A 26,653-nucleotide genomic window follows, 5' to 3' on the forward strand; every position below is an offset into this window, starting at 1 on the left:
CTGCTCGTGGGAGTTGGGTTACAACTAGATGGGCTTTAAGGTTCCTTCCAACCCAAACCATTCTATGATCTTGTGAACTTTTGTGTTCACAGAATCATAGAATTGGTAACTGAATTCTGTCACTGTAATTTCTTTTTTGTTTATGTACATGTTGTTGGAAAATTAAAAGCAAAAAGTCATTCTTGGGTCCTTGGCCACAAAATAGGTAGATGTTAGAAGCATGCTGACAAGCTGAGCATTTCTGCAGTGAGACAATTTTATATTGATCCTTTTTGAATCGATGTAGCCTACTTTTGAATTTCTCTGCTTGTGTTCTTAGATTTTCTGAATTCCTAAATGGAAAACTTACACCCCCTTTTGCAAGTATAGTCATTCTCATGCAATTACTTCCTTAGCAGTGTGGTTCATTTTTGTCAGCAATATTCTCTCATTTGACAAAGTAAACCTTCATGCTGTTTCATGACTGAAGAGGTGAATTTTAATTGCTTTATAGTGTAATTTCTTCTTGAGAGTGACTTACCATTATTTTCTTGAGTCAAGATGCTACCTTCTGTGAAACCAGTCTGCTTTTTCTCCGAGTGAATTGAATTTCTAGTACAGCATAAGAACTGAACTGATTTTGCAGGTTTGGTAGCTTTTTGATTCAGCTCTGCTGTTGTGATGCTGTATTTCTTTAGGAGTTCTGCTGTCTGTTTTTCAGTGGATGGGCTGATGTCAGTACCTCAAGTCAGTCATACCATGTTCTTCCAAGTACTTAAGATGAAAGATTTTTAGTTTTAGGAGTTCTAGGAGGAGCAAGTATTTAGGCTTTTTAGTACAGCCTTAGGCGTTCTGTTCACCTCTGTGCTTCTTCCTGTGTTCAGATTTGAGTGGGTATAATTCTGGCTGAAAGATTTCATACTACTTGTTATTCATTAAGCTGCAAACTCCATCTGTAGAGGTATTAATCTAAAATGTTATTCTGGGGCAATGTGTTTTGAAGTTTGTTGTCTTGGAGTGGGACTGACTTGGACAGTGGTATATTAAATAGAGTGGCTTCGGAAATGTTTTTTTATTATATTTAGATATGTCCAGATACTTTCAGTGTTTCATGTTCTATTTGAAATGTACTGTGTCTTGAGCATGTCTGTGACTTCGCTCAGTGTCAAACATGTTTATCTTCAGTGGATTCTTCTATTCTGTTAATATTTTTATTCTTCTTTCATAAGGTCTAGTAAAAAAATTTCTCTGACTTAGAGTTCTTACAAATTCTTTAGATGTTATTGCACACATTACTCACAAATTATAGTTTAATATGAATGGGAAGGTTTTGATATTATTTTTTCCCGATATTTAAAATTCCTGTCATATAACAGAGGATCAGTTTGAAGTATTCTTGGAGGGAACAATTTCTTCTGCTGTTGTGAGATTTAGTCTTGAGACCTTGTTTTTAATTAACAAAAAAAGCCCAGCAGCATAATTTCATGTGGGGAAGAAAACTAGGGAAAAATGCATGGTTGAGATAAGGCAAAATGAGAAGTTCCTCAGCAGCATCTTAGAGACAGTTTAATGAGTTGCAGTTTTTAATTTTAGATTTTATTTTTGTTTGCAAATTCTTAAAAAAAAAAAAAAGACTAATTTTTTGCAGAAACATCTTTTCTCATCGTTAGTCTCTCCCTGCATTTGGCTACTGCAAAATACAGTAGTGAGGTCAGGCACATAGAAGTGAATAAAATTCATGTAGTGGTAAGATTAAGCCCAGTCAGAGACAAAGTATAATACTCGTAGACTCTGAATGAGTTGCCCTCTTCCAGTCTCATGGGAGATGAACCAGTGTGTTCCTGCTGTGCGATCTCTGTTTTTAGGAGATTGCCATTTCTGGCAGGGATGCCATGGGGAGAAGAGGGGCAACTGGAGCATGCTTCTGCCACCATGGCAGATGATTGCATGCTGGTACCATTGCTTGCCATCTGGGCTGTTTTGCTCTCCTGTAGCTCATCTTTCTAAACGTACCCAAAGCCAAGGTTCGTATGTACTGAATATGCTCGCTCTTTCCCCTCCGCCCCTTTGGGCCAAAGTAGAGAATGTGTGTGTGTTCCTAAACTAGCCATGACTTGAACAATGCTGATTTGTGTTCTCTAACCGAGGGGTTGATTAAGGGCTTAGAAAAAGTAATTAATATTTAGTTTATTAAATACATGAACTCACACTTTTCTCAAATTCTGTTTATGTATAGACAGTGTGTGTTTAATTTCTATTATCTTCTGCCCTCTTAATTTTAATCTTAGAGAAAGGAAGGATGTCAGCTCTATAGACCATATTCAGAGCTGTGAAAAACAGCATTTGCTGCAAAATGGGGTTTCTGATAGAAGCAGATATGCTTCCAAAGAGTAGTTACAGCTTCCCAAAAGGGCAGGCCCATTGCAAGACCCTGTGGTAGGGTGACAGATGGGGCAATCCAAGCTATCTGCTTGTGTCACTGCAGTTTGCTACATGTACTTAGTCCTGAGCCACTTAAAATGAAATCACTATAAACTCCTGTGAGGTCTGTGCCCTATTAAATTTCAGTATTTAAACATGAGGGTTCAGTTCGTTCACTGCTGGACAAAGGGGTTTAAATTCTGGTTTGCATACGTATATGTCCTGCAGGTGTAACTTACTGCTAAAATACAGTAACTATCTTTTCAATTCTTTGATACTGATTTTGTCAACATGGTCTACTGTGAGTTGTCCCTGCTGATGGCAGGGGAGTTGGAATTAGATGATCTTAAGGTCCTTTCCAACTGTAACCATTCTATGATATACCCAGATAGACAAATTGTGATTTCCATATAGTTTGCTTGGCAGTGTTGCACACATTTCACTGTAAATTCAGGAAATAGGCAGAGAGGTATTTATTGAAATGTACAGTGCTGAAAACAGGAGCTGTTTGTATTCTTTGGATCTGAGGTTCTTCAGCTATGTCAGGATGATAAACAGAAACTCCACATTAATCTGACTTTGTAAGGAGCTTTCAGGATCACAAGTTAGCAGATTCATAATCTGACTGTTTGTAAACAGATACAGTTGTTGACCTTGTTCATTGTGGGTGTGCTTCATCTAGTGATGAAGCTTTAGAAGAGCATAATGCATTTTTCCCATTTCCTAAATTGCATGAAGAAAAATGGAAGACAGATCTTTTTGACATGTATTTTTCAAATAGCTGCATTATCCCATAGCTGAAGACTGGTGCTGTTTTCATATTCTTATGCAATACTTTTAATCCCCAGTGATCAACATCCTTTAAGTATTAGAGCATCCAATTTTTTCCTCCCATTATTTTTATGGACACACAGTACACATAGAATCATAGGATTGTTAGGGTTGGAAAGGACCTTAAGATCATCAAGTTCCAGCCCCCCTGCCATGGGCAGGGACACCTCACACTAAATCATATCACTCAAGGCTTTATCCAACCTGGTCTTGAACACTGCCAGGGATGAAGCATTCACAGCCTCCCTGGGCAACCTATTCCAGTGCTGCTTAGGAGTCACTGTGTGAAATTAAATGATTAATACCAAGCTGTATTAAAGCATTTCCCTGCTGGACGTGTTGTCTCTACTGCTTTCTGTTTTTGTTTTTATTATGCCAAATAAATTGTGTTCATCATTTAGCTGGCTAAGAAAATGTGAACACCAAACTCAAATTCTACCTGTTTAAAGTGCTGAATGTTAATGGGGTTTCTTATTAGAAACTGTCTTGAGAGGCAATATGACTATAGTATAATTGCTTGAAAGCAAAACATTTGCAAGACTGAAGCAATATCAAGTAGATTTGTTTTCTAATAAGGTACTTGAAAAGAATTAGAGTGATTAATATTTTACATGCCACAGCAATAATATTTTAAAATCCAGTGGCTTGTTTCTTCCATTTCTCACACGAAAAGCACCAGCAGAAGTTGCTTACTGTGAATATCTGAGACTTTTCATCCTCAGAAGTGTGCTTGGACACTTTCTTCTTCCTGAGATTAAGCCAATCAAAAAAGTGTCAGGTTGGTTAATACAGTTTCCATTTTCTCAAGAAAATAGGGCCAGACTTCATGGACTACATCTTTCTGCATTTTCCTCAGCTTAGTTTCATGCCTGTCAATCCTGCCTGTGTCAGCAGTGCCTCAGTCCTTTAGTGCAGTGATGGTACTCCTGTTGCATTTCGTATGGGAAGTTGGGTGCCTGGAGGGCTTTTCATATTTCATGCCCATTCAGGGTATCAGCACTTGATCTGTGTCTTGTAGCTGCAGAGTGAGAGTACAGTGGCAAATGTGGATGTAGCTACTGCTCTGCAGTAACTCATTTTCCTTTTACGTGACCTTTTCACCTCATGATTTAAAAAATGTCAAATCCAGAAATGAAGTAGCTATTCAGGACGCATTTTTCGCAAGTGCTGGCTGCAGCCAATTTGACCACTAATAGAGAAGTATGCCATTTACTCTTGTTTTTTTTTTTTTGATTTTTAACCAAAAGCATACCTGAAGCTGACCAAACAGGAGATGACTGGGCAACATCTTCACCTGAACAGAATTTAATTGATTTCGTATTCACTGATTTGTGAAGTCTCCCAAAGTCTTCCGGGAGCTGCTGTATTTCTTTACACTTCCTGGACCCCTGATTTTTCCCAGAGAAAAAGACTAGGCCCTGATATTGCAGAGCATTTCACCACTGTGAATGTGGCATGCAGCACATCATGTCCTGGCCTATTCTTGCAGTTAGTGGACAGATACTTCATAAAGCATAATCGATCAGCTCTATAGGAAACTGAGGCATCTGTCACCCACCTACTTGCTGTCTTGGCTTCATACCTCTCATCTTCCTGACAGCAGTGTAGCCTTGCTTCACTAGAAGAACTGAGTGGGACTTCTGGATTTAAAGCCATCAAATAAGGTATTTTGGATCTTGCCTTCAGGTGTTTTAGTCCTTCACTCTGTCGTTACTCACTATGGTAGGATGCCAACTGCTGATATTTTAATTCACACGAAATAACTGAGCCCATAGAGGTGAGTGGAGCCACTTAAAAAATGAGGAACAGATCTGTAAATTGAGTTTCAAAATCTGTTTCAAGGTAATCTGAAGCAGATTTAATGAGAAATAGGAAAACAGCCATTTTACAAACCACTGCCTTTTTTACACACACGTGTGTGTGCGTACATGCAAACATGCACAGTGCCATAGTGCCTCTGATGGAAAATTTCAGTCAGTTCCATTTCAACTTAACATACTCCGCTGCTGGCCACTATTCGTAGAAAAGCTTTAGAGCTGAATGACTCATTTTTCTGTATGAAATTGTTGACTGTAAACCTTTGCGATATCTTTTTTTCTCAACTAACTCTAAGACTGTGATTGACAGTTCAACTTTTTCAGATGCTTTAAGTAAACCAGAAATTGACAGTGATTGTTCTGCCTGTTGTATAAGGAGCTGGGAAACAGTTTGTTGTATGTTAATGATCTAGGTGTTTCCTGGGTATATTCAGTTCCTGTTGTGATGAGATAAAATATCATAACTGGTAGAGCTCAGCAGAGAACTGTAGAAGAGAGGTAAGCAAGTAATGACCAGATAAAAAGCAATGGGGAAAAAAACCTCATTTTGAAGTTTCTAAACATGACGCAGAATGGCACATGTTTACCAGTCTTCAGGACTAAAAAGAGAACCAAGTCATTCTGCCTTTCTTCCACTGCCACTGTAAGCACTCATTTCTAACCAGCTCTCTGTAAACCAGAGGCTGTGGTTTTAGGCATTATCTTGCAATTCGTTGTGCTGCTACATGTTGCCTTCCCTACTGAGAAACTGTTACAGAATGCTGGACAATAAGGCTGCCTGCTGTGATGAATGTTGGCTACCCAAAGGCAATAACATCTTTCCTGACTTTGCTTCTGAGTTTCAGATTGTGCCTCCCGGGAGACCTACATGAAAGATCTTAATAATAAATTGATCCTCAGTTTTGTTAGTTATTCTTAGCTGGTGAAATAAAAAAATAAAGAAAGGAGAAGTGTTATGCTTTATAGTTATGTACAAAGTAACCAGCTAACACAACTCAATTTTGCTAACAGTTAAGAAACTGTTAACTGCGAGTTAGGAGGAAAAATGTCTATTTTTCTCTACACAGTTTGGTGATTTAATTTTTTTTTATTTTTGCTGTGTCTTCAAAAAATGTATTTTAGCATCTGACGTGCGTGTGATTGCTTCAAGCTGCTCATAAATTTCAGCTGCTCAAGACTTCTCATTGATCAGGCTGTGATATCTTTTCTCAGGCAAAATAAACCCAAGAATGCTGTATTTAGCTTCTTGTAGGAATATTCTTTCCATGTTTATAAGTAATTGTAGCAGTAGTTTTACCAGTTCTTGAGGAATCTGGAATTTCAAAGTATTTCTAAGGGTGCATTTGTTTCTGATCTAGTTGTCTGATGCTTTTTATTTATTTTACATTCACCTTCTGGTTTGACTGCTGTTTTTCCTGCTGTCTTGGAAACTTTGTGACACAAACTGTAGCATTCTGATTGTAAAGGTTTTGTAAGTTCTTTTGCTGTTGTTGCATTCTTTAGTTTTCTAATGCTGTTTCTAAATGTATTTTTTTCTTATAAAAAGAACAACACAATAACACTGTCTCTTTCAACAGAAGGAGTATGGAAATTGGGAGTGGAAAAATCCAAGGGTCAGTGTCATTATCCTGCAGCAATAATTTCCTGATCTTTGGTATTGATGTGGTGGCTTTTGTTTCAGCAAAGCTATGGTAATGTTTTGCCTGCTTCCACCTTCTGGAAATTCTGACTCTTTTGGATTCTGCTATGCAACAGACATTGAATTCCTCAGGGTGTTGAGGGTGAGCAGGATGGCCTATTTACTACTTACGTCTTTCTTACAAAATGTGTGTTAAGACTGATAGCAAATAAAACTAACACAAGAGGCAATATAGGCCCACTGATGAATGAGGTGGATGCCCTGGAGACAGAGGATATAAAGAAGGCAGAGGTGCTGAATGCCTTCTTTGCCTCTGTCTTTACTCCTGCAGACTCTCCCTGGGGGCCCCAGATTCCTATTGCCCCAGAAGGAGTCAGGACAAAGGAGGAGTTTGCTTTGGTAGATGAGGATTGGGTTAGGGATCAGCTATGCAGTCTCCACATCTATAAATCAATGGGTCTGGATGGAATGCACCCACGGGTGCTGAGGGAGCTGGTGGAGGTCATTGCTAGGCCACTCTCCATCATCTTTGGTAAGTCATGGGAAATGGGAGAGGTGCCTGAGGATTGGAGGATGGCAAGTGTCACGCCAGTCTACAAGAAGGGCAAGAAGGAGGACCTGGGTAATTATAGACCGGTCAGCCTTACCTCCGTCCCTGGAAAGGTGATGGAACAACTTATTCTTGACTCCATTTCTAGGCATATCAAGGATGAGGGGGTTATTAAGAACAGCCAACGTGGTTTTATGAGGGGGAAGTCATGTTTGACCAACCTTATAGCCTTCTATGAGGAAGTGACTAGGTGGAGGGATGATGGTAGAGCAGTAGATGTGTTTTTTCTTGATTTCAGTAAGGCATTTGATACTGTCTCCCACAGCATTCTCATAGATAAGCTAAGGAAGTGTGGACTTGACGATCAGGTAGTGAGGTGGATCAAGAACTGGTTGAAGGGAAGAAGGCAGAGAGTTGTGGTCAATGGTGCAGAATCTGGCTGGAGGTCTGTGACTAGTGGAGTGCCTCAGGGGACGGTGCTGGGACCAGTGCTATTTAATATTTTCATCAACGACCTGGATGAGGGAACCGAGTGTACTCTCAGCAAGTTTGCTGATGACAGTAAACTAGGAGGAGTGGCTGACACACCAGAAGGCTGTGCTGCCATTCAGCAAGACCTGGACAGGCTGGAGAGTTGGGCGGGGAGAAATTTGATGAAATTCAACAAGGGCAAGTGTACAGTCTTGCATCTGGGGAAGAACAACCCCATGTACCAGTACAGGTTGGGGACTGACCTGCTGGAAAGTAGCGAAGGGGAAAGGGACCTGGGGGTTCTGGTGGATAGGAGGATGACCATGAGCCAGCAATGTGCCCTTGTGGCCAAGAAGGCAAATGGCATCCTAGGGTGCATTAGAAAGTGTGTGGTTAGTAGGTCCAGAGATGTTCTCCTCCCCCTCTATTCTGCCTTGGTGAGTCCGCATCTGGAATATTGCGTCCAGTTCTGGGCCCCTCAGTTCAAGAAGGACAGGGAACTGCTTGAAAGAGCCCAGCACAGAGCCACAAAGATGATTAAGGGAATGGAACACCTCCCTTATGAGGAGAGGCTGAAGGACCTGGGTCTCTTCAGCTTGGAGAAGAGGAGACTGAGGGGTGACCTCATCAGTGTTTACAAATATGTAATGGGTGGGTGTCAGGATGATGGAGCTAGGCTTTTTTCAGTGATACCCAGTGATAGGACAAGGGGTAATGGATGTAAACTGGAGCATAGAAGGTTCCACGTTAACATCAGGAAGAACTTCTTTACTGTGAGAGTGACAGAGCACTGGAACAGGTTGCCCAGGGGGGTTGTGGAGTCTCCCACATTGGAGATATTCGAGGCCTGCCTGGACAAGTTCCTGTGTGATGTACTCTAGGTTACCCTGCTCTTGCAGGGGGGTTTGACCAGATGATCTCTTGAGGTCCCTTCCAACCCTTGGGATTCTGTGATTCTGTGACTTTATTGAAGTTGCAGGGTCTTACAGAATAGTGGCTGCATGCTGTTGTTAAAACAGAACATCCCTGTATCTAGAACCTAAAAAAAGTTATGTTTTCCAGAGATTCGTAAATACTTTTAGATTCTGATTTAGAATAATGTGCACTAAGGCCAAGAAAGAGATTCATGACCAGTTTCATTTATGTTCATTGAGCAGTTGTCTCAGCTTCTTAGTTAGATGTTCTTGCTTGCTGTAAACTATTGAATCTCTTCAAATGGGATTTCCAGGGCCCAGTGTGTTTTTTTTGTATATTTTTTTGAGAGATACTCTTGACTGAGGACTTTGAAGCTGACTCACCAGATGAATGTGACCCACTCCAGGAAGTCGTACCCAAAATATATTAGCTTTATCTGTATTCTTAACCAGCTCTTATCAGTCTTCCATATTACCCAAAATAAAGGCTTGTTCTGGTTGCAAAACCTGATATACCTATATTTTGCTTGTCAAGAATTATTCTTCAGTTTTTCTAGTAGCTGAAATTTAGAGTCCCAAGGATGTGCCAGAGCCAATAGAGATGAGAGTGACCTTTTATGGTACCTTTTCTCCAAAAAATGTCCTAGGAAAAAGAAGTTGCAGATCATGTGTCTGAAGCTAGTTTGGCAGTCAGTGAGCTGGTCTTCCTTAGGGCTAGGTACCATCTGGGCAGCCTTCTCCAAAACCCTGCAGAACCCTCATCTGTATTTGGCATACCTGGAAGCCTGTGGACTGTCTCCCATGCCAGTGTGCTGTGACTGGGATTCACAAGTTACCAGCACCTGAGGAAATTCCAGATATTTAAGAGGACTGATGGCTTTTGCATGGATTTGAGGCAAGAGAAAATTGCCTCTTCCGAAGGTGAAACATTAAATAAATAAAGTAGAATCTAAATCTTAATGGTTTCTTCTCCTGGAAATTTGTATTTGATGTTGATAATGTACCCTTCTGTCACAATGTTAATTTTGAGAGCCAAACTGAAGATAAGCACATAGTAATCTAGCTTTGCTATTTCATTTTTGCATGTAAGCTCTTTGGTGAGCTCGAAAACCTCAAACTCCAACAGAATGACAATAGTGAAACTGAAAAGGTGTGTGTGGGGACAGTTTTTATGACACAGGGCGAATGCAGTACTCCCAGATGTTGTTATAACTCAGGACTATGAGCTATAGGCTGTTAAGTGTTTTACTTACCCATGTGTTTGATTTAGCAAGTAATAAGGCATCTCAGTAAGCCTGATTCACCTACTACTTTCTGGGAGATTTTATTCTTCCCTTACAAAATACAGTTTCTGAGTCTCCAGCAGATCCTTGCACTTCTATCAGTTTACACAATTCATTACCAACGCATGTTATATTTCTCTGTACCTGTCCTACAGGCAGCATATTGGTATGACAGCTTTGAACTTCAGATGTGGTCATGTGCATCTCAGAGGAAAATCTTTGCTTCTGGAGATCCCTTGGTTATTTCTACTGGACACCAAGGTGATGGCATGTACTGCAGAGAGAGCTATGCATGCCTGTAGTAGTAGCCTGTGGATCCCATGATGGCATGATGGACCCTTCATTTTTCTCCACACCAAGGCCATCCAAAAGATACTAGCAAAACCTTCTGGACAGTTAGAATTAGTTGAATCGTTGTTTGATTCCCCCCTGCCTTTTCATTCAGACCATAAATCTTGTACCTCTGGCAGAAAGATTTTTTTTTTCTTTCTTTTTTTTTTTTTTTTTTCCCTGCAGAGATATGTTGAGGTATCAAACAAGAGCTGCCAAAGGACAACTCTCCAGCTCTTCTTGGAAGAGGATCAATTTCCTTGTCAGATTTTGGCTAGGAAAATAACCACTTGCAAAGCTCCTTCACTGCTCTTTTTTGATATGAAAAATTTTGAAAGGAAATGTGCCATTTCTGGAATGAAGTAATTTCAACAAATGATGGACTTATCTCTTAAAACTTCTTTAACACCTTTGCATTGATTAGACCTTCTGTAATCTCTTTGCGGCAGTGCTGTAAACCAGCAGTACATAAAGCATTTTGGTGAATCAAGGTTGAGAGGCTCAAGTCTTTATATTAAGATCTGCAATTCCCACGTTTATCTTTCTTTGGGAGGAGTTAGACCATGCATAATTTTCTTGCAAGAGCCGAAATGATTTTCTTGCTTTTATCAATAAACTATTTGATGTGAGTAGACTTACGGGCTGTTTGTTCCAACAGTGTATACGGTCTGAAAGGGCTTTTTATATACTTAAAGGGATCATATTACCATTCAGATTTAACTTGTGGCGTCTAGTCTTCAATCACAAATTTATCAAGAACAGATGCTGGATGCTGCACCTAGAATGGAATAATGCCAGACACAAGTACAAACTGAGAGGAGTGGCTGGGGAGCAGCCCTGCAGAAAGGAATCTGGGATGCAGTTCTGGGCCCCGCAATTAAAGAAGGATGTGAAGGTTGCCTCTAGAGGCACAACACGTCTGGTGAGAGGGCTGGAAGTGATGTCCTGTGGGGAGTGGCTGAGGACTGTGGGTTGTTCTAGTTTGGAGAGAAGGAGGCTGAGGTGTGACCTCATTGCTCTTTATGATCTCCTGAGGAGGGGAGGTGGAGAGGGGGGTGCTGAGCTCTTCTCTGTGGGATCCAGAGGCAGGACACATGGAAATGATTCAAAGCTGCACCAGAGGATGTTCAGACTGATTGTTAGGAAGCATTTCTCTGCTGAGAGGATGGTCAGACACTGCAAGCGGCTTCCTAGAGAGGTAGTTGATGCCTTAAGCCTGTATTTGGGGCATTTGGACAATGCCCTTAACAACGTGCTTTAACTTTTGGTCAACTCTGAGTTGGTCAGGCAGTTGGACTAGATGATCACTGTAGGTTCCTTCCAACTTGAAATACTCTGTTCTACTAAAATTTCTTGTAACTTGTTATTAACACAGACTTTCACATTAACAATCCTGTTCTCCCACAGTTTTAAGCTACAGGCAGTTTTTTTGGTAACTATCTCTGAATATTTCTTTCAGCGAAATGAGGAAGTTGATTTGGACAGGTTGAAATGGTTACTGTTTTTGCTACTGTGTGAGTCAGATCCTGCCTGTAAGGAGAAAAAAAGAAATGAATGCACAGAAATAAGGAAGAGAACAGTGAGAAATGAAATGCATCATCTGTTCCTTGTACAGATGCTTATAGAGCTGTTAAAGAAATACAAGTATGACGTAGGTACCTGTTCAGAGACTTGGCAAACCTGTACCAACTCAGTACTGTGCAAGACCTTGGTTTTAGCTGTATTTCCTGTCAAAGGCAATGTTGCTGTTGCAGAGTATAGGTTCTGACAGACCAGATCTGAATTTTTTTTTTTTTTTCCTTTCTTTTGGGGGGTTTTGTGGGGAGGAAGAGCAGAGGAACTAAACTGAAGGCGAGAAGAATTAAGAGACAAAAGGAAAGGAAAAGTTTGCATATAAGAAAGAAGTTCTTTACTATTAGGGTGGTGAGGCACTGGAATGGGTTGCCCAGGGAAGCTGTGAATACTCCATCCCTGGCAGTGTTCAAGGCCAGGTTGGACAGAGCCTTGGGTGGCATGGTTTAGTGTGAGGTGTCCCTGCCCATGGCAGGGGGTTGGAACTGGACGATCCTAAGGTCCTTTCCAACCCTAACTATTCTATGATTCTAGGAAAGCAGACACATCAAGAAAATGAGCAGGAACATCTTGCATTCTAGGTGATTTTCAAAACTTACCTGAAGCTGTAAGAGATGGGAAAATCATCTCAATCTCTTCTCTAACTCAGTTTATTCTTATCAGCTCTTAGCCTGAGGACAGCAAAGGTATAACAACATTGCAGTATTTCCTGTACTTGTAGATGACAGTGAGCATGGTGATGGTGAAAAAGCATACTGCATTTAGATTACCTGTTCTAGCTTTAATATCAAAGACCCTTTGACCCCAGTGATGATTGATGGACTAGGTGTTCTATTATTTTTATTTATTAAACCTTAAATCATATGAACATAGTGATTTTCCCGCTAAAATACATGGGAACCTGGATGAAGCAATCACAGAGTGCGTTAATAAATTCATTTTGAGAAGTGTAAGTTTTCTGAATTTACAAAGCACAAAACAGGGAATGATGATCTGTGTAGAAACACTAGGGGGAAAAACTGAGAGAGCAATAGCAAACTGACTGTTAGCTACTGATGTAGAGTGCCGAAGAAGAAACGAAGCAAGTATCAAGCTTGAATATAAAACCAGGGTTGCCATATGTAAGATAAATCCCATTTTACTAAGCTCTGCATGCGATATTGTTTCCAGTTTTGGCCATTCACACTTTGAAACATGAAGACAGATGACCAGAAGTCTAGAAAACATGACCTTTATGAAAAAGTGAATTCTAAGGGGATTTTGACCTGAAGACATGCACTGAGGAGACATGAGAGCAGTGCTCAAATATGTGAAATATCTTAGTGAGAAACAGGGTAAAGAATTACTCTCTGTGTTTGCTGGGAATGTAATACATAGTGGGCTTGAGTTGTGGAAATGAATATTATTTTCAGCAACAAATCTCTGATGTTTAGGATAGTGGGGTAGTATTTCAGATTGTACAACCTCCCATCTTTTGAGGTTTTCAAGAACAGGTTATGGTTAAGCCAATGTATATTACAAATGGCTTAAATACATCACATTTTGCTTTGGCCATAGAGTGTGAAGCAAGTAAACTCCTGATCACTTTTAGCTCTGTTGTTTTCCCTAAATTGCTGACACCCATGTGATCCACTTCATTGGATCACATTTCCATGTGGAACTTCATTCCACCTATCTGCCAAATACAGCCTTAAGAGAGTTGAACACATCATCTTTGAAAGTTTTTAGTTTTGGGGTAATCCAATTTTTTTTTTATTTAGTTTTTGCTGACTTTATAAAATAATTCAATGTCTTCTAATAATCATTTCTTCTGTGAGAGCCAATTTTGTAACTTCCGAATTTACCATGAATTTAGTTGGCTGGAAAAGAAAACAGCAAGACTTGGTCTGTTGATCTTGAGAAGTGGAAAGTCACAGTGTCCCTGCAGCCAGGTGTTCTTTGGAACAGGCAGAGAAATTAAGAATCACCTTTAGGGCTACAGTCAGGTGTAAGACTTTTCCGTTATGATAAATCCACCTTGGCTTCAGCTGTGGTTGGTGGGTTGAAAGTGGCTTAGTGCCAAAAAGTGGAATACTTTAGTTATTTACAAAACCAGAAGTGTGACCATTACCTTGAAAACCTGTTCACCAGTTCTTACAGATCTGTCCCAAAAGGTTTGGGAGTGGCAGTCTATAGTCTGCAGCACTCCTAGATCTGATTCCATCAGAGAACTTCACTGTATAGTCAGATTTCTTCTTGAACAGGAGCAGAAGTGAGATACAGCAAAACAAGATATATATAAATTGTGAAAGGAAAACAAGGTATTGTAATTTTTTTTTTTATTATTTCTGTATTTATGGCTTTCAGAAGATATTGTAGAAAACATTACTGTCATAACTGAATGGCAGTGGGACAGCCACAGTAATTATGAATGAAAGGGATTTTTTGGTGTTTATAATACAGGAATACATCAGTAAGATTTGTCAGCTGATTAGGGAAGACTTTTAGTCAGTGAACTGTATCAGAAGAAGCATTTGTAATACAGTCAGGAAGATCTGCATTATCGTATCGTGGGATATATTCTTCAACCAGCTAATGACTAAGCAGAAATAACCTTCAGACTGTATTGAGTAAATGTCCTCTTTTTATTTTCCTCCTTTTGAATATCACAGACTAGATTGAGTGAAAGTGCTTGAGTGCCTATTTAATAAGAAATTGATATGTTGAAATTGCTGGTTTACATCCTTTTGTACACTTAAGTGACTTTTTTTACTTATTTCTAGATATAAATAATTATCACTAGAACTGTAGTTAAAATGGAAATCTTTATCATAGCATTAGTTTAAAAGTCAAAATGTGAAAAAGAAAATCCATATATTTTGAAGATGAATCTATTACTCTTGTTGTCTGTAACATCTGTAATCAGGAACAAAACCCCTGTAATGACTCTTTTTATACTGATAGCTAATAAACTTGTGTGCTTGACATTCTGCATTGTCTGTCCAAGTTGTACTCTACTCCCTTTAGAATTAGATAACTGCAGCCAAAGCTCATTTCCATTTCTTCATTCTCCAAAGGTTTCTATCTTTGTTTGGGCTGTCTGGAGTCTCAGGTGTGTATAATTCTGTTCGCTGCCACTGATCACGTTTAGTTGACATTATTTTACTCTGAGGGGAGAGGGCTTTTATCTGTTAAAAAATACAATGCTTGTGTAATACTGAACTGAGCTTATAGTACTACATTTCATAATAATGCAGAAGAGTACAGAAAGAGAGCAGTTCATAAGCTTTGGTCCCAGGAATTGTTTTATCACTACATCTCTATTTCTGTGGAATTACTTATGATCCCTGCAGTCTTCCCTCTGCTGCTGTACATTATATAACCAGGTTATATTTTGTCTGCAGCATTAGAAAATGATACACAGAAATCTGATACACAGTTTCTGAAATGGCTTGAAACGAGGTGGTTGTGTGTAGGGTTTACACGGCAAAGTTTTGGTAGTTGTAGGACTGCAGGGGTGGCTTCTGTGAGAAGACATCAGGAGCTGCCCCCTTGTCTAACAAAGCTGGTGCCAGGCATTCCAAGAGGGACCCACTGCTGAGCCTGTCAGTGATGCCTGTGGTGCCTTTTCAATAACATACTTAAGAAAGGTTAAAAAAGCTGTGGCAGCTGTATGAGAGGAGTAAGGGAAAAAAATTGAAAAAGGAGGAAAAAAGAGATGAACAGCAGACTGGTTAAGAAAGAGGATGAGGAGGCGCTCCAGTGCCAGAGCAGAAATTCTTTGCAGCCTGTGGAAGGGACCATAGGGAAACAAATTGACCCCTGCAGCCCATGGAGGTCCATGGTGGAGCAGATCTCCACCTGCAGCCTGGGGATCACCCCACACTGGAGCAGGGAGATGCCGAAAGAAGGCTGTGACCCCATGGGAAGCCTGCACTAAAGCAGGCTCCTGGCAGGACCTGTGACCCTGTGGAGAAAGGAGCCCACACTGGAGCAGGTTTGCTGCAGGACTTGTGACCTTGCGGGAGACCCATGCTGGATCAGTCTGTTCCTGAATGACTGCACCCCATGGAAGGGACCCACACTGGAGCAATCTGTTCTTGAAGGACTGCACCCATGGAAGGGACCCATGATGGAGAAGCCCAGAATGAAGGGAAGGGTTTTAGATGTGCTTTTATTTCCTACTGCCCTACTCTGCTACAATTAATTACAAAAAAAAAATAATTTCCCTAAGTTGAGTCTGTTTTGCCTGTGATGGTAATTGGTGACTGAGCTCCCTATACTTATCTTGACCCATGAGATATCTGTCTTATTTTATCCCCTTGTCCTGTTGAGGAGGGGGAACAAAAGTTGATGGGCACCAAGGTCAACACACTCTTGATTTTATATTTATTATATACATGGGATATGTAATCTGAGATATTGTGTCTTTCCTGTGCAGATTAAGACCTGTCTTTGAAATGCCCTTTAGAACTAATTTTACAGAGGGTCCAAATATTTCTTACAGATTATAACCTTTAATGACCATTTCAGAAGTTAGAACTCGGATATTGCTTTGACTTTAAAGTCTGTTTTATAATGATTTATATACGATTATGATTTATGTTTATGATGCCAGAGTTCACAGATGCTCTCCTTGTGCCCGTGCAACCTGCGCTGTACACTACACCTTTGAAATGTCTGCTTTTTTTTCTTCAGAAAATACCAAGTTTTAAAGATTTTTCTTTTTTTTTTTTTAAGGTGGGATATTAATCTGATTTATTTCAGCTGTCTGATTTTAGTGTAGTCCTATATAGCATTATATTTGTACAACTAAAGGGACACAAGCTGAGGTACTGGCCTTAAAAAACAGAATAGGCCTGAAGACAGTAGGACCTCCCTTGCTACTGGAGGAAAATTGTCATTGAATGATGTCTGAAAGCTGCAGCCTGCCTGCTGCAAGTGGTGTTAGTTACTTCAGCTTTGGGGAACATTAGGGTCATGATCCTTTTGTTTCTGCTTTGGGATAATCTTCATTTTCCCAAAGAAGAAAGGGATGGATAAATCGCACCAACTTCACATCTTACAGGAGAAGTAAATGAACCATTGCAGCTGCCATTTCTGTCTCAGCAGATTTAGTTTTCTCATTAATGTTCATTGACTTCAGGTGAGCTTTTGGAAAGGGATCTTTTAGCCAATTTTTTTAGTCTACTTTAAATTTCAGCACCTCTTCCTCCTCATCCCCCCCCTCCCCCCCCTTCACCAGGCTTTATACCTCTTTGCAAAAAAAATAATGCAATCCTGATCTGCCCTGGTTACTCCCTGTGAGTCTTCTCCCTATGCATACTTTCTGTTTGTAGTCACATTCACTACTTATTCAATAATTTATACCCCAGCTATTGTGCCTAGAGAAGGAGAAGCAGTTTGTTTTTGGTTTTTTTTTTTTTTCCCTAGCTTTGATTTCCAAGGAATTTATATTTTAAGATGATCTGAAGGATGTAGAGGAATGTCCCTTCATCCTGAAATCATGGGAAAGGAAGCTGTGTGTTTGCTGTGAAGGTGAAAGAGGGAAAAATACCCAGGGCAAATGGTTGTTTATTTTTATCAGTCTTATTTAAAAATCAATATGTTTCTTTAGCATGCTCACAGAGAGCTTGCCAAGAAATTTTTTCTCTCCTATTATAGTAGTTGGGATTTGCCTTGAGTTACCTACAGGCAAAGGCGGATGATCTACAGGGAATGAGTTGGAGCACACCTGCGTTGCTGCGTTGTATAAACTGTGTGGACTTTGTGGCAGAAGCTGTGCTTAGCTATGACATGAGAAAGATACGTAAGTGGTATTGTACAACGTAGGAAGGGAAGAGAAACAAAAGAAAGCAAATGAAAATGAAGGATATCCTGAGGCTTTGGTGATCATACTGTTTTAAAGAATGAAACATGAGGATTTAGAAACAAAGGATGAAAGAAGGATTATCAGATGAGGTCACCCAGGCTGGCAGTGGGATGAAGAGGCAAACTGGTAATTCTTTGTTGTTGTCATCTTAAAACCAGAAATATTTAACTTCATTTTGGAAGAAGAAAACATCTGACATGGAAACTGTCATTCAAATGAAAAGCATACAGCAGTCATAATGTAATTAATTTGTAAAGAAAAAACTAGAAGTGTAAGAAGATTAAGGATTACAAATGTAATCGTAATAGACAATAATATTAGATCTTTGGTTGCTGTAAAAGACTGCTGACAGATAAAATAATCACCATAGTGAAATATATGAAATTAATTTTTATATTTCTAAATACTTTCCCTTCAGATATCAGAAAAAAACAGAGTGCTAATACTTCTGGATGGCCATAATGTTGACTACCCTCATGATTTACAGTAGGCAAAATGAATTATTTATTAAACTCTTGGTACTGAATTGACCTTTAATCAACAACAGATGGCAGTCAGGTTTATTTCACTGCATGAGAGTTGCTGTTAAAGATTTCATTTACCTTTCAGATAAATCAGTCTTTACATTAGTAATTACATTTTGTTTTGGTCTATTTGAATAGGACTTCATTTTATTGGCTCATTTATTTATCATTTAAGTTGCTTAAGAAGCCAATAAAGAGTTAGCACCAGGAGCTGCTAAACTAAACTGCTAATTGTTTATTTGAATGTTAAGGTATGCTTTTTTCAAGTCTTAAGTGTTTCAAGTGTTAATTAAGCAAACCAGAAAAAATCAAGCTAAACTATATAGAGAATAAATGTGTGTTTTGTAAATGTTTAAATAAATGATTTAATTTAGAAATGGTTGTGCAATGCACTACAAAGGCTGAAATGAGTGATCTGGAGCAGGGTGTCACAGAGCTTAAGGCCAGAAGTAATCAGTCTCACTGTATCCTCGGGGCCATTACATTTATTCTGGTTAACCCTGTATGTTCCTGGTTACTTTGAGTAGGCGTAAGTCATGTTTTCTGAAGCACAGCTTTTGGGAAGATGTTGTGATCCTAGCTAAATATGCTATTATACTGCAAAGGGCTTACTTGCTGTGAAAGTTTCTCATGTTACTTTGTACCTTAGTTTTTTACTCTGATATGTAAAGTATTTGAAAATTCAGGTGACGTTTTCTTGTTTTATGTGGTTTGGATAGATTTGCATTTCACTCAGGTCCTTTTACTCTGAGCAGTTCAGGCTGCTATATTAAAATAGTCTGTAGCGTTCCCCAGGTATGGAAGAAGGCAGAAATATGCAGGAGAAAACCAATGTTTTCAAGACAGAGAGCAGGAGAAAAATACTGACCTACCGGAAATGTTCTGCTGTAGGTGATCTTATCCTTTTCTTCTTTTTTGTTTTTTATATCTTTTGGTATCTTCAAGGGTACTGGTGCGTTTGTCAGAATATTTTTTTAACAAGCGCCAGCAAATCAGTAACTTCTAGTAAGGGATGTTATTTAAGTGTAATACTATCACACACTGAATTCCAATTTTTTATGTTTTTAATCTCTGATAGCATTGGGTGGAATTACTCAAAAGCCCTCAAATGTATGAAAGTACAGTTTAAAAAAATGTATATAACAGTGGGTGATGTAGCTGAGTATAGGGAAGTGTTTGGGTAGTACTGCAGTCCTTTAGAGGGGCCCATCAACACAAAGGCCCTGCCTTTGGAGTGTATGAAGAATTTAGATCAATATAAAACATGTAAAGCTTAACTGAAGTGCAAAGGTTGTTTCATCCCCGTTAGCTCTCATTGTCACTTCGTCATACTGTAGCTTAAGTAAACTCATAGGATCTCAGGATAACTCAAGTTGGAGGGCACTTCAAAAGGGTTCCAGTCCATTCTGCTGCTCAATGCATGGTCAGCAGTGAGATCAGTCTGGGTTGATCAGGGCTTTATTTAGCCAAGTTTTGAGAAACTTGAAGGAAGGAGGCTGCACAACATCTCTGGGCAGTATGGGCCACTGCCCAACTGTGATCATGGTAAAAAGCATCTCTTGATATCCAGTCAAACCCTCTTGTTTCAGTTCACACCTACTGTTTCTCATCCTCCACCATGCATCGCTGTGAAGAGCCTGCTTCTGTCTTCTTGATAACTCCCCTGTTGGTATTGGAAGGAGCCTTAGGTCCTGTGAAGCCACCCCTTCTCCCAGCTGGAGCAGCCCAGCTCCCCCAGTCTCCTTACAGGGCAGATGCTCCAGCCTGGCTGGCTTAGGGGCCTTTGCTGAAGTGACCCCAGGCTATCAGTGTCCTTGCATTGAGGGCAGGTTGCAGAACTGGATACATTATTTCAGGAACGGCTTGGTGATTTTGGAATAAAGGGGGCTGATCCTTCCCTCTATCTGCTGGCTGTGCTCCTGCTAGTAAAGTCTGGGATGCCATTCTCCATCTCTGCACCGCGGCATGCTGCTGGCTTGTGCTCAGCTTGCTTCCAGTCGGAGTGCCCAGCCTGTGCCATTCCAAGAGTTTCTTCCTTCCTAAGTACAGGACTTTGTATTTGTCCTTGCTGAATTTCATAAGTTTCCCATCAGCTCATTCTTCCAGCCTGTCCAAATCTCCCTGGATGACAGCCCTGCCCTAAAGCATATCAACTGATCTCCCTTGATTTGGTGCCATCTGCAAACTCGATGACAGTGCAGCCCATTGCCTCCTCCAGGTCACTGATAAAGATCTTCTTTTGTACTTCTGTATGAACAGTTTTCTTTTTCAAATGCCACATTTATCCTAATACAATTGTTTCTTAACCAAAAATATTTTACTCGTGATACTTGTACTCAGATCTATGTGGGTGAATTATGCTTAAATATACCAGGTGTAGTTGAAAAGGTTTACTGAGTTTTTGTGCCAGTTTTACTGTATAAAATGGCATCTTTAACAGATAAACAGTATTTCTCATGTGCTCTAGTGCAAAGTGAGTCTGTTATTTTAAACAGGCTTTCTTAGATGGCTGTTTAGAAGAGAGCAAGGATACTTCTCCCAGGCTGTTCTGACACTTTACCCTGAGGATGGTACCTTCTATCAGAGAAGGATGAGATTCCACTGGAAGGCTGTAGCTAACACAACTACCCTCACTAAGCCAGTGAAATGCTATGGGAAGCGTTCCTATGCAAAAACCTTCTGTAAAGGGAAAAAAATGTCCAAAGTCCAAATTAATGTTTCATTTAATATGTTTGGTGATTATATTGGTTGGGGTTTTTTTTCTTTCTTTCTTTTTTTTCTGAAAAGAATATGGTTGTGCCTCAAGGAAAAGGAAGGTGATGCTGCCAGCAAAGTTTCTGCTGGTACAGGTGGTAACATCCAGCATCTTGCTCTTCCTACTTCTGCACCAGTCACCATCCAGGGAGGATGCTTCAGCTACTCAGCAGTTTCATACCTGTTTATTTTCCTCAAATAACTTGTCCTGTGTTCTGAGAAACTGCAGTACCTTATGTCATCACTAATATTATTTATATCCAAGAGGATACAGAAAGCTTCAGAGCCCTTCAGTTGAAATTCTTATGAATATAAAGGCAGCCTTACCTACTAATGTAAGGTGCTTAAAATAGATTAAATGCTTGTGAATGATGCTCTTTAGTGGAAACAGATGACCATCAAATGATTGAATAAGCTGGGCTTAAAGTTTTTGGTGTGCTCCTGGGATTTTAAGTGACTGTATCATTTTCAAATATGGAAACTGGACTTCCAGGTCACAACCTAAATAATTCTGAAAATTAAACTAAGGAGCTTGAACCTTGCTACTTCTAAGAGAAGAGGAATGCCTGACTCAGGTCTTTGTAGTGTGTTTGCAGATTTAGGCTCCACATTATATAATAAGCTGTCTAAATGGCTTGAGATACTTAATGTGTGCACTGGGGCAGAGGCTGAGTTGCAGTCCTTAATCTCATCCATGTTCCATCTCTGTGCTGTGTATCTGACAGTGTAGATATAGCTTAGGCTCCAAGTTAACCTGACAATCATAAATGTGCATTGGAGTATGATTTCCCAAAACATGCAGGGAATATGCATGCCCCAAATCCATTGATTTTTCAATTGGAGTGGATACTTGGCTTAGAGGCTTTAGAACTTCCCGATCAAGACAGTTAACTTGGAGCATGTATTTGTTATGCTCTCAGTGTAAAGTGACTGATTTAGTGAGTGGCAGAGAAAATAGAATAATTTTATGGGAAGGAAAATGTACTTCAGCTGATGTTTTTTGTGTTGCTTGCCCAGCTGCAAGGCAGTGGTTCTGGAACAAGAGGGCATGAGAAGGAAGAGGGAGGCTCCCTTTGACTCGTTGCAGCTGTACAAGTGAAGGAACCACACCAAAACAAAAAGCCTTACACAAAACAAAAAAGGAAATGCTTTAAGATCAGCTGATAAACTGAGACAAAAATGTCACTGCCCAGACTCCTAATGAAATGTGGTGCTGTGAAAATGCCACTTCCTTGCTTGGGAGTAACAAGACATTTTACCTGGTGTCATTTTATCTGGTCTGACATAGAGACATGAAGTCCCCTTGAGCATCTTACTAATTTAGGAGTGAGTTTGTAGACAAAAGTCCTCCTGTCAGTCAGGATCATGTAATCACAGCTTCTTCTTAATGAACAAAACATTTGTATTTAGATTGCACATTTACGTTTCAAAAAATCAACTAAATTAGGATAGAATTTTATTTATTTTGTAAGCTGTGTCTTTTTGCTTTAAGCTGAACATTTGGGAATAGGGCAGAATGGTTTCATTAGCATCAAAATTACATGTTGTGAGGGCAGTGGGCATGTGTGATGGCATTCACAAGGGAAATGAACCAATGTCTGGAGCCATTGCAGTCTCATGGGAAGGGAACCAGTGTGGGAAGCCTCGAGCTGGAGGGGCTGGTGCTTGTCTCTGATTTCCACTTGCTCTTCAGCTGCTCCTTAGGCAGTGAAAGGCTGGAGTGCTGTGAACAGGGGCTGCAGGAGGGACTCTGTGAGGCTGGGAGCATGCAGGGCACTGCCTGGGCTGCTCTTCCTGGTTTGTGTGGCCGTTTGAGTCTCTGCTTCCAGTTCTGGGCACTGCTTCTGGCACCTTAGCCCAGATAAGGCTGCTGCTGGGAATGGCTGTCTCCTGCTTTGGGATGGCTAAGCTTATGGGGAACAGCAGTGACACCCTTGTCACAGCTGCTAGCACAGCAGGGTCACAGAGCATTTCTGCTTAAACTTGCCTAGGGTGGCTTGGAGGGTGTGCAGTGATGGTCTCACACCCCATAAGGTACGTTCCTGGCAGTGACTGACACTAACCTCCTTGGCATGCTGGAGGCCTTGACCCAAAAGGCACACGGAGGGAGGTGAGAAGCTGGGGTTTAGTGATGGGGGCCTGTCTTGGGGACAGGCACACTGAAGGAGGAGCTGACTTCCACAGGGAAGGAACCGCAGAAATAATGAGCAAACCATGCATCAACAGAGAAGTAAGGAGGGGATACTTGGGGTCTTTGCATAAACTCTGCAAAGATAAGAGCCTGAGCGACACAAAATGAGGAAGGAGGCACAGATGCAGACCGTGTGTGAAAAAGTAGTGGAAGGTGGCTCTCAGGACAGAGGAGGAGGAAAGCTGATGACTTTGGGCAACAGAAGGAAGGTTCGTGCTCTACATCAGTGATGAGATGGAGTGCAGCCTAAGCAAGTTTATGAATGACATCAAATTGGAGGCAGCAGGCAATGTGCTGGAGGACAGTGCTGCTATTGAGGGGACCTGGACTGCAGAAAAGGAGCTACCCTTTTCTGTGTAACTATACAGTCCTACAATACGAGGTAGTGAGCACAAGTTACAACATGGAAAATTCTGATTAGGTATTGAGAAAAATGTTTTTACTGTGATGGTAGTGAAGTACCAAAACTGGATCCCCGGAGAGATTGTAGAGATGTTCAAAAGTCAACGGACAGATCTTTGATCTGATACCTGGTTTGAGCTGAGGGTTGGACTGGGCAGTTCCTCCTGACCTGGTTATTCCATTATTCTTTTATTTTTCTATGTGTTTATTTTTTTGTGTAATGGTTGGAATTTGTTATTATTCAAAGAATAACATTTCTGAAGTTCATGCTTCATATGCCTGCTCCAGGAAATTTCTTACTTATATGAATGGTTTGTTTTTGGAATAATACCAAGATAGTAATTTAACAAATTGCACCAAAATGCAATTAAGATGTAAATTTATATAGCTGTGTTCAGACTGGCAATTCAGGAAGATCTTGTTTAGTTGCTTTGAGGCACCCAAATTTCACTTGGGCACATGAATTTCCCTTTCAGAGCAAGGGCTTTTAGATGTTCCACTACCATACTTAACTCTTTTGTGGAATAACTGCTGTAACAACCTTGCGCTTAAGCCCTAAGGATTTGGTCTTAGGTTTTTAACTTCTGTCTTTTGTTTGTTAACCTTTACATTGTTTTGCTAGCCTTTGTGTAAAATTACCAGGTATTCTCTGAAGTTGCACTGTAGGGTGTTTAATGTGCTTTTTGTTCAGGATATTAAAATCAAGGTCCTGAGTTGCTTGATCTAAACATCTCTCTCTTGCTTCTTTCTCATCCAGGTCAACAGAAACAGCCTGTGCAGAGCAGTGCATTTGTAAATGTGAAACAAGCCCTCAGCATCATGTTTGGCACTAAGAGGTCAGTTTTCACCTTTGTTGTTATGCTTTTCATCTCCAAAAATAGTGTCACTGTTGTGTCTCTAATCTGAAAATTTTACATTTTCTGAATGTATTGTTATACAAAATACACGAGCTAGCTATACTGCTCTTTTTAGTCTAGTGATTGGGTTTTCTTTGCTGTACAGCTCTGGCTGCTTTGACAGACATGTGGCATACAGGCCATGTAGCGCAAAGGCAAATGGTATCCCCAAGGCATTATGGGTCACAGCAAGAATGCTAAAGAAGGCACTCTTCTAGTGGTGTAGGGCAGCCCTCCTGCTTTTGGGGTTTGGAAAGTAACACCAGGACAACAAAGCAGTAGTGTAGGATAGGTTGTTTTTTGCCACTTCACAGAGTCCATACTGAATAGAAGGTAACCTCCATCTCTTATTCTGCATGATTCAATGTTATACCCCAAATGTCTCAAAAAACCCAAACAAACCCAAAATCCAACATTTTTGAATCCATGCTGTCTACTTCCTGCATTTTTGAGTGCTCTTCTTAAGTATCAGATATCCTATATCTGTCAGCAGACAGCATGGTCATACTTCCACACCAATGCCTGCAGCTGCACAAGCTGTCACAGCACCAGCTTGCCCAGGTACCAGCACCTATGGGTTTTCTACAGGGGGAGTGTGAGTTTTCTGTGGAACAAAGGTACTATAGACCATTCCTCTCCTATATGAACTCCCTGATTTTTGTGCTTGTTTGTAGGCTTTTAGGTTTCTAGTACAAGCTAGTCAAAGACTTCAATGTTTGTGCCCCAGTCACATGGCAGCCTACGGAAACATTTGTCCTCTGAGTGGCAGAGCACCTGTAACCTGGTACCTGGAGAAGTAGCTTATCTCTTCTGAATTGTTGGGACGAGGGGAAGCTAGCTTGCCCTTAAGTAGCACATAGGAAGCAGCATGTTACATGCCTGCAGGAATCGGGGGTGGCAAGTAAGAAAAAGCAGCTTGGTTTTCTGAGGCATCAGCTCCCACAGTGGTTGCACAAGGCTTCAGTGTGAGCTGCAGCCTCACCTGAGTCAGGTGCTACCAGGGGCTGCTGGTCCCTTGTGCTCTTGCAAGCACGGGCACTGCTGCCTCATGAGGCAACACAGTCAATGGGGTATTTTGTGTCTGTGTGAAATGGTAGTGGCTTTTTAAGAAGAGGAAACTTTGGTCTTATTTTTAGGTAAGTGCAGAATCTGTTGTTTTGTCAATATGCTGAGTTGAAGATAACTGTCGCTGAGAGTACAGTAATGGAACTGCAAACTTCCCATTTGAGGATTTCTGCTTTTAATTGTTTGCCTCTGCAGAACATTAACACTCAGGTTAACTAAAGACATTCTGCTAAGTGAAATAAACACATTATGTTACATTACATTCAGGTGTGTTAGTTATTTTTGCCACTGTTTAGTGGCATATGAGCTCCTTCCATGTTAATTTAATCATTTTTACTCCTAGGATAGTCTCTTTATCTTTTCTTAGCATTGTAAAGCAATGGCAAAGTAAAGAATAGTGTTTGATTGGTAGCCTTGAAATGTCGTTCTTTTCTTTCTTTTTTCCTCCCAGATTGAATCTTGATTACTATGCAAATGAAAATTCCTTATAAGGAATATTACAGACAATATGAAATTCTCTTTTGTGGCCACAAACAAGGGTTTATGAAAAAAAGCACATCTGGGGAAATTAAATTCTCTGCTTCTCCTCTGTACTGTGTTCTGCTATTTTGCACTTTGCACAGACAGTTTTAAACCATTTACAATAAATAAAGGATTTCCTGCTTCTGGGATGGGAAGAGGCTGCGTGGATTTCCATACTAGCAGCCTCTTATGTGTAAACTAGGAAATTACATCAAGTATTCTTGAAATTGGTACCATATTTTAGTTAGAACAGCGACTGAGTACTTGTCAGGTATTTTGTTCTCCTCATTGCAGTGCATTTTGAATTTTATTTTCACAGAGGACTGCTAACTGTGAACAAGAAAATCTTGAGATTTTATTGATAATTTTTAAAAAGTTATAAACACCTACAAACAGACTGCCTAAAACTTGAAGTTTCTGAAAAGCTTGGGTTTGTGTCGTGGTTTAAACCCAGTCAGCCATAAATCAGCCACACAGTCTGTCTCTCACTCCCTCCCTTCTTTTCCTCCCCCTGCTCCTGGAGGGATGGGGAGGAGAATCGAAAAGCATGTAACTCCCATGGGTTGAGATAAGAACAGTTTAGTAACTAAGGTATAACACAAAACCACTGCTGCTACCACCAATAATAATAATGATAAAGG

The 26,653-nt window shown here is 40.3% G+C and overlaps 1 protein-coding gene across 6 annotated transcripts in view; it reads left to right on the plus strand.

Annotated features, from left to right (window-relative positions):
- The window catches only part of OXR1 (oxidation resistance 1), a 262,445-nt gene that overhangs the window by 14,277 nt on the left and 221,515 nt on the right, over window positions 1-26,653 (plus strand). For 3 of the 6 annotated variants that reach the window (XM_061373373.1, XM_061373374.1, XM_061373380.1), the window contains exons 1-2: window positions 6,544-6,661; window positions 24,287-24,365. In XM_061373373.1, the coding sequence (XP_061229357.1) occupies window positions 6,559-6,661; window positions 24,287-24,365 (182 nt within the window). In that variant the 5' untranslated portion in view covers window positions 6,544-6,558. Of the gene's footprint in view, window positions 1-6,543; window positions 6,662-24,286; window positions 24,366-26,653 lie in introns of those variants that run through there. The other 3 variants (XM_061373377.1, XM_061373378.1, XM_061373379.1) reach the window with 1 other exon arrangement.

Source organism: Neopsephotus bourkii, unplaced genomic scaffold (assembly GCF_033783945.1).
Source record: "Neopsephotus bourkii isolate Nb327-2 ecotype Australia unplaced genomic scaffold, CSIRO-AGI_Nbou_v1 NB_1630, whole genome shotgun sequence".
Taxonomy (NCBI): domain Eukaryota; kingdom Metazoa; phylum Chordata; class Aves; order Psittaciformes; family Psittacidae; genus Neopsephotus; species Neopsephotus bourkii.